The following is an 18,596-nucleotide window of genomic DNA, read 5'->3' on the forward strand; positions in this document are numbered from 1 at the left end:
TTTTCTGAAGTCACTAAATTTCTCATTGCAGCACACAGGAAAAAGAAGATAAACTAGGAGAGGGATCAGTTTAAAAACAGCAAACTTGAAGCCCTAAGCAGCAACATGTTTCAGATGCAATCATAAAACCAAGTATTTCACCCAGGGCATGAAAAAGCAGTGGATCACCAGAAAGCAAAGAATAACAAGCCGCAAGCAGAAGCAGTAAGAAGAGGTCAGTCAGGCTTGGAACACATACCATTACTAAGGTCACTCCTCTAGGAAAAACAATAGTCTTTGTTCACATTGAGATAATATATGTACTTTTGAGAATGACAAAGTTGCCATGAAGATACACTGTTTCAAAATTTTTTTCATTCTCTGATATAACTTTACTAATAAAAAAGAGTATTACTTGTTTTAATTTTGTTGTTTATTTTTCCAGCTTTATATCCTGCAATATTAACTTGCTTGAGAGTAAAGTACCAAAAATTAACAGAAGGGCCTTGGCAATAGTTTTTCCTATGCTTGCTAACCTTCGCTATTTTTGAAATTGTGGATTCAGAATTACATATGTGTTTATTAGTAAGGTAATATAAAATTAGAGTCATGTATTAGGTTAGTTTAAAGAACTGAATGAATATTGGTACCCTTCCAGTTCAAGTATTATAGACAATGCTGTTTTCATTCACATCATTCGGGACTTGCTCCTTTCAAACATGTATTTTTAAATGTAGTACCCACATTTGTTAATGTTTGAGAACTGACAACCTGAGCATCCTCTCCATGTGCTCTGTAGCCTGCCTTTCTTGATAGGCAAACAATGTATCAAGTGTATCTGCTAATACAGTTCACATGACTGAGAGAATCCTTCGGATGTGAACATTGCAAAACGATAGTATTTAGCAGACTATCCTCTTGGCCATAAGAACATTATACTATCCAACATCTTGTTGAAGAAACTGGATTATAATTGATGTCATTTAACAAAGAGTTTTAGATGTTGGGAATATGTATAAATCCAAAGATTGAGCCTTGGCCTGTTTGGCTCAGCGGTTGAGCATCAGCCTGCGGACCACAGAGTCCTGGGTTCGGTTCCTGCTAGGGGCACGTACCATCAAAAAAAAAAAAAAAAAAGAAAGATTGACATGTCCTCTCCTAGTATCATATCTAATCAGTGGTATTTTAACACACAGCAGATGAGCACACACACACACTGCGAAATATAAGGAAAGTAAAACTGCATAATACTTGAGACTTCAAAGGCTTCCTCCCTAAATCCCCCCAAATTACATGAGCTTTCTGAGGACAAGTTTGAGAAGCACTGATTCAAATATAATAGAAAGTACTCTTTGGAGTCAATATTAGATGACAGGTTTTGATGAGCAGTTTTATACTGAAATTTAAGATACACATTCTAAAATTAAGGCCATAAAGGATTACACGTAAATATCAACCTGTCATTTGCCACTATAAATAAAACAACACAACTTCACAACTATATTAACACTGATACATTTTCTTCCCATCAAAAGTAGCTTCAGCCCTGGCCAGTTTGGTTCAGTGGTTAGAGCGTCGGCCCGGTTAGAGAGTGGCAACCAGTCAATGTGTCTCTCTCACATCAATATTTCTCTCTCTCTCTTCTCCCCTCTCTCCCTCTTGCTCTATCTGAAGATAAATGCAAAAATGTCCTTGGGTGAGGATAAAAAAAAAAAAGTAGCTTCAAACCTTACATGGCATCTTTCAGGTAAATCTACAAAAATTTTCTACCTTTATTTTTCCTTTATGTCAGGGGAATCAGAACCAGTGGTTTGCTTTTCCTGCATATTAGTGACCGAGCAAAGAACTACTCATATTTTGACCCCCTTTTTGCTCTTAAGCCAGAACCCCATTATTTACAAAAAGTCAGTCCAGTAAAAAATGGTCACATTCAGCAAATGCAGTAATTTCCTTTAAATAAAATCTCCAAAAACTTATATCCGAAGGTATATAGTTTTTATCAAAATAAAAACTTTACATTAAAATAGAAACTTTGGTGGAGTGTCTTTTCATTTTCTATTAGGAAAACTGTTAACATGTCTTTATGACCAAAGCTAAAACAATAATGAAAATAACTAGGCACAATCATTTCATTATGTGACTTTCAGAAGACGATGGGTTTGTGAAAAATTAAGGTAACAACATAAGTCACATTATGAGTAGTAGGTGGAAGAATTCACAAAAAAAGGGAGAATTCTTACTTCTCTTTAATCACCAAATTTCAGTTTTCACAAATAATCTTAGCACAATTCAGGTAACTAAGGTGTTAGGGGAGACAGTTTTACTTGTACATGAAGTACTACATGCTCCATCTTTTGTACGTAACTCTTAGGCTGGATTAACAAGCACTGTCACAGAAACAAAAAAAATTTAAAGCCATAGATCACTGCATTTATATTTACAAAAAGCCATAAATAAACATGCATTTTCTCTTTTACTTGGAGGACTTAAATAGGTGTTTGAACATTAAGGCAGTGATGATTCTAAAACATAACGAAATCCTAAGTTAAGGCTTTATGTTTGTTTTGAAATCCATATTCATAGGCAACTGTGACCAAAGCAAACTCATCTGCCCAGGATATGTTATTTATCCATTATGAACAATAATTCTATGAAATAGGAATTAGCAACACAATTTAAAGAATTATTAGTCCCCTCCTTAGGTTTCGAGGATTTAGCCTTCAGTGGCACAAGCATATGCCACAGAAGGAAGAGAGCATTTTTTTTTTTTTTTTTTGGTGAAGTTAGAAAACCTACAAGCTGCACTGACTTTTACTTGCCTGAAAGTTGGCCAACAATCAAGAATTTAGGATCTCCTAAATATAGAAAACTCCCAAAGCGTCCTTGACCACGCTCCCATTTCAAAACACAGATGTCCTTCATTATTGAAGCAATTGGTCTTCACCTCCGTTTTCTTTGAAGACTGGTTGGTATTACTCTTTCTAAACAAGCAAAGCAACAAAATGCAGAAGCTGGATCTAGTCAATAATTGTTACCCTCAAGGCACAAATAATATCCTTGTTAGAACAATGTCTTATTCAAGGAAAAGATGAGATGGATGAAAAGAAGATTCACTTTAAAATAATTGATTGTACTCTTCCCTTTCAAGCTAATGCAATGTATTGAAATTTAGGGAGGAATGGCCCTTTCCATTGTTTTTTAATCATTTAGAGGACAAAACTCAGATCCAGCCTGTGCATGTTGACCAATGGCTCCGGAGCACCCCCTGGCCTACTGAAGAGAATAGGAGAGGATGCTTGTAGGGCACACTTGATCTGAGCTAATAGGCATGATTCCACAACCCAGTGGAATGATTATTTAGACTAGAAGGATCACTATTTATACAAGTGCTTGCCACTACTACTTTAAGCCGTAATTTTACAACACGTCTTGTGAGAAAAGTACTGTACACTTAACATTGGTATCAATAACAGCTCATGTAGAGAAGGGATGGCAACGACTACATGAAAACTATCTGAAATGCTGAAGGCAGATGTAGTTTCCTTTTGTGTCTGCAAGTCCGAAGAGTAAGATGTCAAAGCAGATGAAGCTGCAAGCAGCATGAGTCTCAAACCACCTAAGCATTTAAATCTGGCGTTTAAATCTGACGGCGCAGCATGAAATTTCTCTAGGTATTACTATCAGGAAACAAGGAATTTCACAAGCACTGTCAAAAATATTTTAGGTGCAATTTAAGTAAGTCACACTTTGACTAAAATATTTTAGAGATTTGAAGTCTGTATACCCTAGTACCTTGGTAAGCTTGGCTTTAGCTGAATGACTAGATGTATTTTAAAGGTGTGAAATTCCTTTTTTTTTTTCAAATGGGAAGAGTAGCTGTGAAAGGGCAAATGTAGTCAACACAATACAATCTTTTTTAGATCAACATCTTCACTTTATAATACACTCACATTTATACACAAATTTTATGTTTACAAGTACAAAAGGCAAAACCTCAAAGAATCGAAGCAACTGCATATTAACTACATTCAACAGAGTTAATACTGTTGTTTCCACTCATTTTCTAAATCAAGAAGGAAATTGTAAATGCCGTCCCACAGGTGGACTCCACTCTTAGAAGCTGGACACTGTGTGTGGTTCTGCACACGTCTGGGTCTCTACAGAGCTGAACTGAGATTCCATCGTGTTCCAGGCCAAATCCGCAAGAAGAAAGTCATCCATTGCTGTTTGAGTCTCATTGCTGGTGAAGAACAAACTCCCCAGGGTTTCAAAGCCAGAATGCATGGTCTGTGTTTCTGTACTGTTCAACTGAACCTTGCTTTCTAGAGCAGACATATTTTTAGCAATGGACATTCCTTCAGTTTGGGTCTCTGTGTCAGATGAATCAGTACTCATGGAAAAGCTGGAGTGTTTCAGAATACTTCCCAGAGGCAGATGAGGACTACTGTCCAAAAAGAAGTTTAAGTCTGTCTGTGTCTGCGTGTCAAACATCTCAAGGCCTAAGAAGTTAGAATTTCCCCTATAACTGTAGGGCTGGGCAGAAGTGTCTGCAAGTAAGAAGTCAGTTTGGGTCTCTATGTCCAGTGATTCTAAGACTGGCTCAGTGGTCATGGTGCTAAGCTCACTCTCTTCAGTTTGAGTCTGGATATTTGAGGCCGAAAAGAACTCTTCGATATCAAAATCAATTGCAGGATTCTGGGCTGGGCCAGATGGGAGCTGGGTGTCAGGTCCAGTATTCGTGTCAGACAGAAGACTACGATTGTCCAGTGTCTGACCAGGCAGATTACTTGACAAGATGTTTTCTAAATCACTTAGTAAATCTATAGTTTGGGTCTGATTATCTGTCATGTTCTGTGAAGGAAGCATGCTGTTCTGTGCACTGAAGTTTATATCTGGTGCAGATTTCTCAATAGCCTGACTTAAACTCTTAGGGTGGTTCTGAGGTAACAAGCCGTGAGTAACAGTCTCTCCTACTAAGCTGCTGCTTATAATACTGTCTGTAGAAACACCGTATGATGAGTGGACATTCTCAAAAATGTCTCCACACATTACAGCTTGGTCCATGTGTACTGTGTCATCTGCTGAACTTTGCATTCCACTGGTTTGAGTTTCTCTGGAGATCCCACCTGACTGGAAAGAGGCATCTAAAAACGCATCAGTCTGAGCAGCTATGGTTGAAGTGATCTTAGAACTGGGCAAAAACGTTTGAGTCTGAACACTAATGGGAAGGGAAACTTGAGAACCAAATGTCAAATCAGTTTGAGAACAAGATGATACAGAGGAATCAGGGCTGATCCACTGTGCAGATGGTATAAAGTGTTGTGTGGCATAAGACAGATCTGTCTGTACGTTGATTGAAGAAATATTGTTCTTCTGACATGTGTTCCCTAGTTCATGTAGAGGATTAGATGGACTTTTACCCAAGTTCACTTGAACACCTGTACTAATTGGCTCAACAGCAATAGGATTCACCATTTTTGAAAGAGGGAGGCTCTCCTTAAGAGAGCAGGCCTCTGAATCAAGGCCGAGGATCAGAGTTCCTACTGGTAAGGGCAGTAAGTGCACAGCGCTTGTGGCAGAGCCCTGATGATCAACACCTAACACCACAGGCTGGGCTGAGGAGTCAGCTGTAGGCACAAAGACAGGCATCGGAGAAAACTGCATAACGGGCAGTTTAACCAAAGCCACTCTGGGCTTTGGTAAAAGCAACTTCTGAGGATATTTCGGAGCTGTTGTAAGAGTCTGCTTCTTGGCATTAGAGCCGCAAGAGTCTTCAAAAGAAGTGACTAGTTTTATTTCTGAAGTTTCTAATTCCTGGGTGTCTGGTCTTGGGGTTGGTTTGTTACTCAATGATTCAGTGGTCTTATTGGACAACTTCTGGTTGTGCAGGCAGTTTTCCATTTTCCTTTTCTTACCAGGTGGATCCCTGAAAACAATGACAGAGTAAAGGGAGGTCAGCCCAGTGAAGAGAAATCCCTTCTTTTGCACCTCTTTGAGAACTGGGTCTGCTCTATGGCAGGCAGAAGTTCAGAAACAAGCAAATAGGGAAGGCGGAGGCATACCATTTTGGGGGTGGGGGTGGGGTACAGCTCTAAGTACTAGAACTCAACTTAGATCTGTAAGCATAAGGAAGCTAACAAATTATATAACGCAACTTTTAACATTTCTAAAGTAGGAAGTTAGTACCCACATATAAATTTGACCTTTAAAATGATGTAGTTTCATGATAAGGGATCCTCAAAAGGAGTTGGCAGGCAGAAAGAATAAGAACTGGGTCGAGTAGACATGGATCCTTTGGTAGCACTGCTGCCATTTCCGAAAGTCCCCTTCTTCCACGTCTCATCTTTTCTCCACTGTCCCTCCTTCCTAATGGCTTTCCAGGAAGTTTCATTTGAAACCCTTCCCACAGCTACTGACTTTTGGGCCACCATTTACCTGTGCTCTGCAGGGATCTCATGGCCAGTTCGGTAAACGTGGGACTGTAATGCAGTTCTACTGGCATAGGGACAGCCACACGTGCACTGGAAGGTCTTGCCACAATCCTCTGCATGTCTTTTCAAGTCCCATTCAGTGCCATATGAATTGCTGCACTTACTACATTTATGCTTCTTTTCAGCGTGCATTTTCATAAAGTGCTAGGAAGAATACAAAGGGACCAGAATGAAAAACTGCAATTGCTCAAAACATTTCAAAAACCATTAATTTACCCACATTAACAATGATTTTAGATGATAAAACATAGCAGTCCAAATTAAAAGAATGTAAAAGCAGGCAAACTGCAGCTGATCACATGCCTCTTCATCCTATCACTTCTGCTTTGTGAAAAGTGCAGATGGGTTTGGAATTAAGTGCTGCAGGCAGAATAGAAGGTCTTCGCAATACTTTTCATAGGACCCTCCTCCAGCAAACCCTCAGGGAAGTATTTCAGCTGCCAATCCCTTCCAGTCCTGAAGCACCTCTTTCCCTGGATGCTGGGCCCCTCCCTCCTCTTACGGTGGCTGCTTCTGAAATTTTTCTTCGACTGCATTCTGCACTTTCTTACTCCTTTGGGAGAACATTTCCTTTGTGCCTTTGCTTGTCTGACCTTGAAGGCATATATATTCACACAAGATGTATGAAGTATACATCTTCTCACTCCTTAAATCGGTCGTTTTTTCTTTCTCTCTGAACCCGCTTCTGGACATCTTCCAGGAGACTTGTGGGCAGCTGTCCTCACAAGCAACTTTCTGCTCAATTCTCTAGTTATTTTATTTTATTTTTTTATCCTCACCTGAGGATGTTTTTCCATTTTTTGTTCAGATAGAGTGGGAGGGAGAGGGAGAGGGAGAGAGAGAAACATCGACGTGAAAGGGACACATCGAGTGGTTGCCACCCGCACAACCCAACTAGGGTCAGGGACAAACTGCAATCGAGATACGTGCCCTTAGCGGGAACCGAACCCTGGTCTCTCTGGACCACAGGCCAATACTCTAACTGCTAAGCCAAACTGGCCAGGGCTCTAGTTATTTTTGATAAGTAGAATGCACACTAGGTTTATACCATTTGCACTTAATTCTCAGACAAGTATACTTAAGAAAAGTAAAATACCTGTTTTACAAGAGAAAATTGAGAAAATGGCCTGTCAGGGCCTCTAGGGCATCCTTCAATTGGACAACAGTAGAATTTCGGTACGGTTTTCAAATCTTTTCTTATTGTTGGATTTACTATGCCATCCTGAAAAAGAAAAATTTCTTTAAATAATTATTTTCAAAAAATCAATACAACAGGCAAGGAGTGAAAACGAGGAATGACAAAAGATGGGAACAAGGGATCTTTTTTGGAAGCTAAAAATATTCTAAAATTGAATTGTGGTGATGATTGTACAATACTAAAATAATTGAATTATTCATTTAAAATGGGTAAATTTTATGGTGTGTCAACTATAGCTCAAACTATTTGTTTAAAATTCTATTCATTCCTTTAAACTATCCATTCTAAACCTATAATCTCTGCTCTTTGTGAATGAAATAGGGGCTCTGTAATAAATCTAACTGAAAGTAACCTCACAGGGTGATCTGATCATAAATTCCTAACTGGACAGGTCAGGGTAGTAGTCATGCCTCAGGTCTATAACTTCCCTAGTAAACGTTTTATTTTTGCCTTAAGCAAGCCTTGTCCATTGTTTTTGTGCATCTAGATTAGCATACCTTTGAAATGCCTTTTTCATCCCTCAGATGTATAATCACCCTCAAGAGTGCACAGTCTGGCTAACTATCCTATAACCCAATCACAAAGATTTCCCTGCCTTGCTTTCTCCCACTTTCCTGTAATCTTCCTTGTGTTCCTTCCATAATCCCAAATGTATAAAAGAAACTGCAAATGTTATTCTGGGAAGCATTTTTCTCAGTCTGTTGAGATTTTACTTCCAGGCATATCTCGTTTGGGGCATGTAAAGTCTTAAAAAAGTCATACAAATTTTCTACCGGTTCTTAGTCAACACCTTAAAGCCACCTTCTCTATTTGCAAGTGGTATATTTACAGTTCATCAGGTTCAAGATTTCTGTATCATCCATAAGTCTTCCCTTCCTTTTATCAAACACCCAGTGTCTTAGTGTGAACTCCTGAAAAAGCCTCCTTTGACTATGATGTTGGCCTTCCTGATAAATAGCATTGTGACTTTCTCTTATCATACTGCCTCTAAAGTAGCTAAAGCTATTTGACACAACTTTTATATAGCATGCTATGTTTGAAATCTAATAATTTTTTTAATGGCCTGTACTAATATAGCGTTTACTACAGTGTCAGGCACTGTTCTAAGTACTTTATATATATTAACTCATAATCTAAATAGTTCTTTCTTATTAAGTCTGTGATTGACGTTTTGGCTATGAGTTTTCAAATAATCGGTAAGTTAATTTAGCCTGAAGTGCTCTATCTTGTTGCCCTTGATGACATACTTTGTTAACATACCTCAGGTGTGAGATCCCTGATGCCCTCCAGTATACCCTGTCTAATCTCCTTCCAGGTGGCCCTAAAGGAAAGTGGGAGGTGGCAGACCTCTCCACAGGTCACCGGAAACAACAGGACATGTGCTCAGGCCTCAGCTGCGCAGCACCTAGGTATTCTGGATCTCCAGTGTTCTGATGAGAAAGGGTTCATTACTTTTGGAACATGCGCACCTCCTCCTTTCCCATCAGTGTGTAAACAAAGAAGGGAGAAATTAATAACTGCCTGGCTAGGACTCCTTCCCTTTGCTTTTTCCTTGGATCTCAGGTGGAACATGTTGGTCTTGTTGGGTCTGTGTCCATTTATTCAGAGGGGAGAAGAACCACTCCTGTTTTATTTTTCTTTTCTTTCTTTTTTTTTGTTGGTACGTGCCCCTAGTGGGAACCAAACCCGGGACTCTGGTCTGCAGGCCAACACTCCAACCGCTGAGCCAAACCAGCCAGGGCTCCTGTTTTATTTTTAAACAGCGCAATTTACCTTTCAGTGATATCATATTCAGTCAGTTATTCCTCCATGTCTTCCACATTGGACTAGCCTTTTATAATCCTACTGGACTACACTGTCTAGATATTCATATGCATCTGGATTATTTATATGGTCTCCTAAATAATTTTCCTTCCTATTCTAAAGTTAAAAGAAGTCTAACATTCCAAAAAATTATTTGTATATATCACCTACTGCTTTTAAAAAAAACTCCTCACCTGAGGATATGTTTCCATTGATTTTGAGAGAGAGAGGAAGGAAGAAGGAGAGAGAAACATTGATGTGAGAAACGTTGATCTGGGGATTGAACCCACAATCCAGGCATGTTCCCTGAACCAGAAATCAAACCCATGATCCTTCAGTGCATGGGACGATGCTCCAGCCAACTGAGCAACACCAGCCAGGGCTCATCTAATGTTCTTTTTAAAAAAGTATGTAAAATAAAACCCCAACTCGCTATGTCTCCAATCTACCTTTTAACCATATCGTTTTCTGTTCCCCTTTTGTACACTACCCTACTCAGCCTAACACTGTTCCCACTTCCAATTCCACCTTCTATATCCACTCCTGGAAGACTGTCCTTTGAAGGCCTAATCTGTCCCACATCTTCCTGTCTCCCTTCAGGTAGAATGCAATGGTGGACAGAGCACTGTGGCTATAAGCCATTTTTACCGCTGATTTGTGGTGTGGCCTGGACAGGGTCTTTAACCTCTCTGAGCCAGTTGACCCATTTCTAGAACAGAATAGTTAACTCTCAGGATCATCTTGTATTGGATTAGCATAGAGCCTAGCCCATATCACTTTCTCAATGAACAGCACTCCCTTGTTCTGCTCACCACCCAGATCTAAAGATCTAGTTCTTGAATGAATTCCAAGATAGAACCTAACTTAAGCTATCTTAAATACTATCATTTTCTTCCAGAGTTCCGGTCTCTCCAGCTAAATTCCTTAGGAGCATAAACTATTTTATGTACCTCTTGGTACTGCCTTCATGTTTAAAGAAGAGAGCAACTACACGCTAAATGCAGAGCATTTGTAGAACAGGCCATCAGTCCAGCGTAGGGCAGTGATCTCAACCCTGGTGGCCTGTAAACAGTCATTCACTTGAGGCACTAAAAAACACCTATGCCTGGTCCCAACCTCGGGTATTCTGATATAATTATATTTGGATGGAGATCAGAGATCTATATTTGGTCTTAAAATCTCCCCAGATGATCCAAATGTGTAGCCTTAGCTTAAGAACCACTGGTATAATGGTTAAACCCGTGGGTTCTGGAATAGGAACTGCCAGAGTTTAAATTCTCTGCATTATCACTTTCCTGCGACTGAAAAAATTAACTGTCTTGGTTTCTTTACCTGTAAAGTAGGCATAACAACAGGACCTACTTCAGGGTTGTTGTGAGAGTTTAGTTAATAATGTATAGGGCTTAGAACAGTTCTTATCACATAATCACTCAATTATTTATTATATAGCTATTAGATATTTGTTGTGGATATTTTTGTTTCTTTTTTCTGCTTTTGTCAAACAACTTAATGCCAATAAGCTAATCTAAACTAGTTCTTTACATTAAATATTGTCCTGTATAAGCCTCCTGAAATGTTTGTTAAAACACTGGCATCTAGGGGAGAGAAGGAAAAAACTAAACAAAACAAACACCGCTAGCATCTGCTGGCTTTAGTAACAACTAACACTGTCTCTCATCACCAAACTCATCCCATTCACCAATTCATCTACTGTTTTCAATGAAATAATTTTAATTAACTTCTATATTTTCTCTCTGGTGTTATCAGTGAAAGAAAATAAAATGTGGGGAGAATATTAAGGAATACTCTAAAATCCTTCCTTCACTTGACCGTTACTAAATTCTTCCTAGTTATATGCCAGGGAGATGGCCCCCTTCTATGCTCTAGGCTGTCAACTGTTCCATGAAACTTCCTATGGGGGCACTACAAAATTCATGCTCACTTCTAATACACCCTCAACTCTGCTTTGTAATCTTTTTAGTATTCCTTTTTGGACTCCCTATCATGTTCTCATATACCTGTTCACTTAAAAAATATTAATAAACTTTATATTTTTAGAAAAGTTTTAGGTTCACAGCAAAATTAGGTGAAAAGTACAGAGTTCCCATATACCCCATGTCCCCAAACATGTACAATCTGTTCCACTATTAACTTCCCCCACTAGAGAGGTACATTTGTTTCACTATCACCCAAAGTCCACAGTTTATATTATAGTCTACTGTTGGTGTTGTACATAATATATATATAATGTACAAATATATATATAATGACATGTAAAAATCCTGTGCTCTGCTGATTCATAACACCCTTCTCCTTAAACCCTGGTAACTATTAATCTTTATACTGTCTCCATAGTTTTTGCCTTTTCTATAGTTCAAATCATATAGCATCTAGCTTTTCCCAAATGTCTTCTTTTACTTGGTAAGATGTATCTAAACTTCCTCCATGTCTTTTCATGGCTTGAGAGCTCACTTCTTTTTAGTGCTGCTAATATTCCATTGTCTGGATGAATCACGATTTACCCATTTACTGAAGGACATCTTGGTCGCTTCCCAGTTTGGCAGTTATTCACTCCTCTTTTCAAATGTCTCCTGTCACCTCCTCACCTTTCCTTTCTCACTGCTACCATCATTATTCAAGTTCTCCTGACTCTGAACTGTGTCATCAACCTCTTAACTCATTTCTAGACCTTCGATCTCTTTTTCATTTCAATCTGTCAGATTCACCCTGGCCGGTGTGGCTCCTTGGTTGGGCATGGTCCCATGCACCAAAGATTGCTGGTTCAATTCCCAGTCAGGATGGGAGGCAACCAGTAGATGTTTCTCTCTTTCCCCTCTTTCTCAAATCAATAAAACAACCCACAAACACTATATTTTAAGCCCAGCTGATGAGGCTCAGTGGTTGAGTGTCAACCCATGCACCAAGAAGTCACTGTTCGATTTCTGGTCAGGGCACATGCCTGGGTTGCAGGCTCGATACCCAGTAGGGGGCGTGCAGGAAGCAACTGATCAATGTTGATGTTTCTCTTCCATCAATATTTCTCTCTCTCTCCTTCTCCCTTCCTCTCTCTGAAATCAATAAAAAACATATTAAAAACAAATAAAAATATAGTAAATATGTCAGATTTATCTTTCTAAAGTATAGCTCCCATCATGTCATTACCTTACTCAAACATTTCAACAGCACCCCAAAACTACCCAGGTCCAAATTTCTTTAGCCTGGGACATTCATGTCCCTTACCATATAGCTTCAAAATACCATGCTCTTCTGTCATTTCTGTCATAGTTAACGAAACTAATTATAATTCCACAAACCTTTTCAAGGAAAGGAATATATTTGTATTTTCTGTTGCATTTGGGGCTGTTTTGAATAATAAATGTTAAATAAAAACTTGTGGCATTATACTGAATATATTCAAATGGCCATTGAAGCCAAAAGTGCATCACGCATCAGGATGAAACACTAAAGACAGCCATATCGGACATCAACAACCTCCGTGTCGCTGTTATTACAGGCATGGCAACAACCCGACACTGTTCACTTTCTGACTTTCTGAGGGCCAACGCCTCAGCTCTGGAAATCACCACCTCTCCACCCCAGTTTCTGGGCCTTCTTCCCATTCTTGTTCCGAGACAATAAGCTCAAAGGGGAGGCTGGATGAGATGAGAATAAGGGAGATAAGAAATGGTGATGGCACAAGAAAACATGAAGTGAGAAAGTGATGTTTTTGTTTTGAATGTCTACATACATGTAAGAACAAACTTGATCAGATGTTTTATACTTTATCTTTTGTGTACATAACTGAAAAAAATATACAAAAAAAAGTATTTTGGGGTATCTGTTTATGAAACATTTAAAAATAAAAATAAACATTTTATAAGATGTTCATGAAACATTTTAAGTAAAAGAATTTGAAAAAGAACCCATGAGAGAAAACAATAAAAAAAATAAACAAGATGGAAAAAATTAAACATACAGAAAAGAAAAGCAAGAGGAAGGACACAAATGAAGATGAGAGAGTAAAAGAAAAGGATTGTAATAATCAAGGCAAAATATAAAAAGACAAAAAAAAAAAAAAGGCATTATAGCTACTCTAGCACCTGAGTGCCTTCGCAGAAAAGCATCCAAGAAGAAAACTAGTTCGATATGTTGTATTCTTACCGTAAACTTAAAATAGGGAGTCTTTGTACAATATGGTCTATAAAGCAATTTGGAGCTGTTCCTTTCCTTTGCTTTTAAAAAAACCTTCCTGGCAAATCATTAAAAGTATACTCCTGGGCTAAACACAATACTAAATCCTCTAAGCCATGTTTTAAAAATATGAATGTTGCTGGATAAGAGGTTCTTGAAGGGGCCTCCTGTCCTTTTCACTGCTTTCAAACACAATGAATAAAAAAATTTCTAACAATCAAGAAATGGCCATTTACTCCTATTATTACTATTCCTTTCCCTGAATCACCAGCTTTCATTTCTCCATGGATTCCCCACTACAGGCAAGGATCAACTAGGATATTTCCAGATTTCCTTATAGGATACAACATATATAGACATATATCTTAAAAACCCACATAAAACCAAAAGGCAGCATATACCCTTTACTTACAATCCCACTCTTATCCATCATCCTTCAGAAGGGTTTGTTAATCATTTATGTTAAGGAATATTTGGTTAGGGGCAGGGTATCCTATGAAGAAAGATTAGAATAGAATTAGAACCACACAGCAACTAATGGGGAAGGGAATAAAACAATTGCAATTAGAAAAACAAAACAAAACAAAACAAAAACCTAGGAGAGAAACTAGATTTATGCAAGTAGCTGTACCCAAGAGAATGAAAGGGAAAATTTCCACTGAGTACTGTGCAAATGTGCCAACCAGATATACACAGACTAGCTTCAGAGCAGAAAGTAGGTAAGTAGGTACACAATTGAGCAGTAGTGAGGTCTCTGGTCTAAACAACTTTCAAAACCACAGGGACACCCAGTCAGCTCTTGTCCACAGGCCTCCTCCTTCCAACACTTTGAAAACCTCACGTGTTAAAAGTAATGTTTGAATTCAAGAGCCTCTATTCAGGATCCAGACTGAGGGTATATATTCTGGGGCGCTACCACTGACATGGCTATTTTGTCACAGAGGCCACTTTCATTAAAGAAAATGATCCCCTTTCCTTTCCACGAAGACAGCAAATGCTCAGAGGCTGCTGTGTACCATGGTTAGAAAGGCAGAATAAAGTTAGGAAAGTGAATCTGTTTGACAAGGAAAAAACCAATGATGGTTGTTGGTGAGGTTTCTTTAATTCCTGGGGAAACAGGTCTCCCTAGCGACTTAGGAAGGAAACTCAGAAAAGTCCATTTTTTCCATTGTTCAACATTTTTAGTTCAGAAAGGGATCTTGAGTTCACTGTGCCGTCTTCAGAAAAGAGAAATCTGAAAAAGGAATCTGACTAGAACTGGAAGAACAATTTTACACAGGTTCTACGCAAGGCAGGAGACCGATACTATGAAATGCCTAAGTCTAAGTAAAGATCTGTCAAAGTTTGTATTTTCCTCAAACATATTCCTCCTTTAGGCCTATTCTATTTTCTGTATTAGTATATTAGAATTCCTAAACTTTACCTATTTTAAATACATAATTGGAAAGAAACTTGTTATATACATACTAGCAAAGTCCTGAAGAGTACGTGCTATCTTCATGCTTAACAGATGCTTCATAAAGTCTTGAGATATGGAGAGCTCCAGACAGCAACTCCAGAGAAAAGAACAATATGAACTGTTAAGTGCATCCTAGAGTGATGCTCGGGCCAACACAAGGCCGGTCCTCCTCAGACTGGCAGCTTCATCTGTGCTCAGAGATGTAAGGTCCACCTCAGCTGTCTACCAGTGAGGGGATGATACTGAAGGTGGGTGATGGCTCTTGTATATGAGCTAAAGAGAACCAAGGGATCAGGCTGTAGAATTCCTACAAGTGTGTACTCATCCACTCAAGTTAAAATACAGTTAAGGAAAGGAAGGATTTCGTTAAAATTCAGCATGAAAGAGAAGCCCATTCCCAGTTACTTCGCTTGTATCCCGCAGGAAACCAACCCCACACTATCCTGAGAACTGCAGCCCCACCTGCAGGGTCTTCCTCAGCAAACCTCTACGTACATTTCCTGTCTGGGGTTCCTAATCTTCATGAGGACGCCGTTGCATCTCTGTTCATCTCCTTTTAAAAGGAGATTACCCTTCATGGGCAACACGTCTGCCCTTTTAGACTTTCTGCTGCTAAATTCTTATCAGAAGCCTGATACTAAAGAAGTTTCCAAGGAGAATTTACCTGGGGATAGATAGAACAAGCAATATACTAGGTAATTTAAACTTTCTCCTTAATCAATTCAGACTGGCAAAAGCTACATACATATTCACAAAACTGCTTTCAGTGACTTGGGGTTTCGAGTTATGTCACTGTTGGCAAAGAAAGATTCTAAGTGGTGGAAGGAACCCTATTGTAATGTCTGAGAAATTATAATTTAATAGGTCTGTGTGGGACCGAACATCTGGATCGTTAATAAGCTTTCCACAGATGTGCATTAAAGGTGGACAATCGCCGCCCTATTTTGCACAAGGTGGAAGGGATGCTGAGGCCATTAGTACACCGCGCTCCCTCGTAAAGCCGATCCACCGGGGAAATTTCCCTTAGGTCTCATTCCTGCAGATTTTATCGACATTGAAACTGGTAACTGCAGAGCTCAGCCGATCTGCAGCGAGATGCCCTGGAACAGGGCAGGACCCAGACCGAGGACCAGGTGTGGGCGTGGTGGGGAGAACACCGGCTTCAGGACCAGGGGCCAGGTTGAAACCCAGCTCTGCTCGGGTTTCGCAACCTGCTTCTCATCGGTGGAGTGAGGCCGACACGTCCGCCTCACCACGTCGCAGTGAGAAGTACCGAGGGAAGTGCCGGGCCGCGACATCGGAGGCCGGTAGCGGCTGGTCCGAGCCTGACAGCCGAGCCGCATGACACAGTGCTTTCCCATTATTACGTTTCCCCCCTCGCTGCCACCTTCCCGGCCCGGCGCGCTCCTCGGGCGGGCCCGTGCGGTGCCCTGGAGCCCCTCCGGTGCCGGCCGGCGGACCCGGGCCGCGCCGCCCTGGAAGCAGGACCTGCGCCCACGCCCCCGAGCGAGGCGCTTTGTGGGCGTCAGGCCCGAGGAGGCGCCGTCCCGCGGCGGGCTCACCTGCAGGCGGTGGCTCTTGACCAGGTGCATGTTGAGCGCGGGGCTGTTGGGCAGGATCTTGCCGCAGCCGCGCACGGTGCACAGGATGTTGGTCCGCACGGCCCGGGATAGCTCGCTCACCGACGGCTGGATCAACTCCCCAGCCGGCAGCGCTGGACCCGCGGGCTGCTGCCTCGCCGTCGCGGGCCGAGGCCGGCTGCCCTTCAGCCGTCCAGGTGGCCCCCATAGGCCCGAGGCGGCGGCGGCTCCCCTGGCGGCCCCCGGGACGGCCGAGGCGCCCGAGGCCAGAGCCGCAGGTCCCGCCGCCGCCGCCTCAGAAGCCGCCATGGCTCCCGCACAGCAGCCTGGCCCTGCTCGTAGGCCCCGCCTCCCGCCACTGCCACTTCCGGCAGGGGGCGGGGACGCCGGGCTTATTAGCATCCGGCCTAATAAGCCCCCTGCCGGCATTGACATGCACATCAGGTGAGGCGGGAGGATTGCAAAATTTAACTGGGATTTCTATGGACAGGTAGAAGGTATTGGTTCCACTGATCCATTCTTTGCTTTCCTAGAAACCTGACCTCAGGCAATAGTTTCTTTAAAAAGTAATGCCTTCAGAAACTTCACTTCTCAAAGATTAGAAACAACCCAAACGTTCAACAGTAGGACAGGCAACATTGTTAATTACAGCTAGATTTTATTTACGGTTTACCATGTACCAGGCACTGAATGCACTTTTCACTTAGTGTCTCATTTTGTCCTCAAAACAACCTAGTGGGTATGCACTGCAAGTTTTCCCCGTTTTAGTCAGTCCTAGGTCACATTTTACAAACAAAATTGTTATAATTGACAGTTAATCATTTTAGGGGGGCTGGATTTACTTGCCTGTATGTTGATAGATGAGATTTGATACTATTTGGGAGACAGAGTAGCTCAGAGCAGGGTTCTAAAACCTAAGTACTTAGAGGGACTAGGTAGGTCATGTAAATGAGATCAGTAGGTCAAGTGTAGACAAAAGACAGGGGTGAGGGCTGCAGTGAAATGACAAATACATTCTTTGTTTAAAGGGGAGCAACTACTACCCATCTTTATCACTAGATTTGTTTTTCAAGATTTTTATGTGAAAACATCCAAGTTTTGTGTGTTAGTATCTGTATTAGTTTTCTATTGCTGCAATAACAAATTACCACAAACTAGTGGATTAAAACAGTTTTGTTATTGTTGAAGGAACTCAAAATGAGCCTGGAGGCTTTGGCTAGAAATGAATGATAAAAGCTTATTATTCAAGGGTCTTGGAGTTTGCAAACTGGGTACACAGTAAGGCAAGAGTGTTCCAAAGAAAGAAAAGTTAAGAGTTCTTATAGTAAAAAATACATTCTTGAGAATTATCAGCCCTGCATTCTTTTTTTTAATCCTCACCCGAGGACATTTTTCCATTTTTTGTTCAGATAGAGCGGGAGGGAGAGGAAGAGAGAGAGAGAGAAACATCGATGTGAAGGGACGCATCGAGGGGCTGCCACTCGGCCGGGGACAAACTGCAACCGAGGTAAGTGCCCTTGGCGGGAACTGAACCCGGATCTCTCTGTACCGCAGGCCTACGCTCCAACCGCTGAGCCAAACCAGCCAGGGCCAGCCCTGCATTCTTAACCATAGGATTGGTCCAGGATGGTTTACAGTCAGATGTCAGGCAGACACGTTGATGGATGCCAGGAAGTTTGGTTACATCCTGTGGTCTGGATAATGAATGTCAGGTGGATGTATATGAGTCCTTCAGGGGGTAATCAGGTAGTCTGGGTACCTGAGCCTTTCAGGGGATAATCAGAGGGTTATCTGGAAGTTCATTTGTAAATCCAGGCATTGAAGCAGGACTGGAAAGTTAAAAAAAGTTTACGTTCCTAGGCTACTTAGAATAAGAATGGAATCTTTCATGTCTC

The 18,596-nt window shown here is 40.9% G+C and overlaps 2 protein-coding genes across 3 annotated transcripts in view; both read right to left on the reverse strand.

Moving 5' to 3' along the window:
• Nucleotides 1–3,140: 3,140 nt before the first annotated feature.
• Nucleotides 3,141–17,033, reverse strand: ATMIN (ATM interactor). 2 transcript variants are annotated; one of them, XM_036275045.1, is made up of 5 exons: nt 16,684–16,796; nt 14,075–14,155; nt 7,567–7,692; nt 6,415–6,614; nt 3,141–5,905 (listed from the first exon to the last, which is right to left on the reverse strand). In XM_036275045.1, the coding sequence occupies exons 2-5, from the start codon at nt 14,093–14,095 to the stop codon at nt 4,093–4,095; spliced, it is 2,160 nt and encodes a 719-aa protein (XP_036130938.1). In that variant the 5' UTR covers nt 14,096–14,155; nt 16,684–16,796; the 3' UTR covers nt 3,141–4,092. The 2 variants fall into 2 exon arrangements, with proteins under 2 accessions (XP_036130938.1, XP_036130937.1); XM_036275044.1 differs by lacking the exon at nt 14,075–14,155 and having other exon boundaries at nt 16,684–17,033.
• Nucleotides 14,102–18,596, reverse strand: part of CENPN (centromere protein N) — a 28,683-nt gene continuing 24,188 nt past the window's right edge. The window contains exon 12 of the transcript XR_004961133.1: nt 14,102–14,155. The gene's annotated coding sequence lies outside the window, so the exon portion shown is untranslated. The remainder of the gene's footprint in view (nt 14,156–18,596) is intronic.

The sequence above is a fragment of the Molossus molossus genome, unplaced genomic scaffold, assembly GCF_014108415.1.
Source record: "Molossus molossus isolate mMolMol1 unplaced genomic scaffold, mMolMol1.p scaffold_m16_p_21, whole genome shotgun sequence".
NCBI classification, from domain to species: Eukaryota; Metazoa; Chordata; class Mammalia; order Chiroptera; family Molossidae; genus Molossus; species Molossus molossus.

Bases quoted from the DNA above. Each gene is read 5' to 3' on its own strand.
- ATMIN (XM_036275044.1), bottom strand. From the start codon at position 17,010: ATGGCGGCTTCTGAGGCGGCGGCGGCGGGACCTGCGGCTCTGGCCTCG. The intron at 7,693-16,683 runs GTGAGCCCGCCG...TTTCTTTTTCAG, and splicing joins TCAAGAGCCACCGCCTGCAG to GATGGCATAGTAAATCCAAC. The intron at 5,906-6,414 runs GTAAATGGTGGC...CATTGTTTTCAG, and splicing joins GAGATCCCTGCAGAGCACAG to GGATCCACCTGGTAAGAAAA.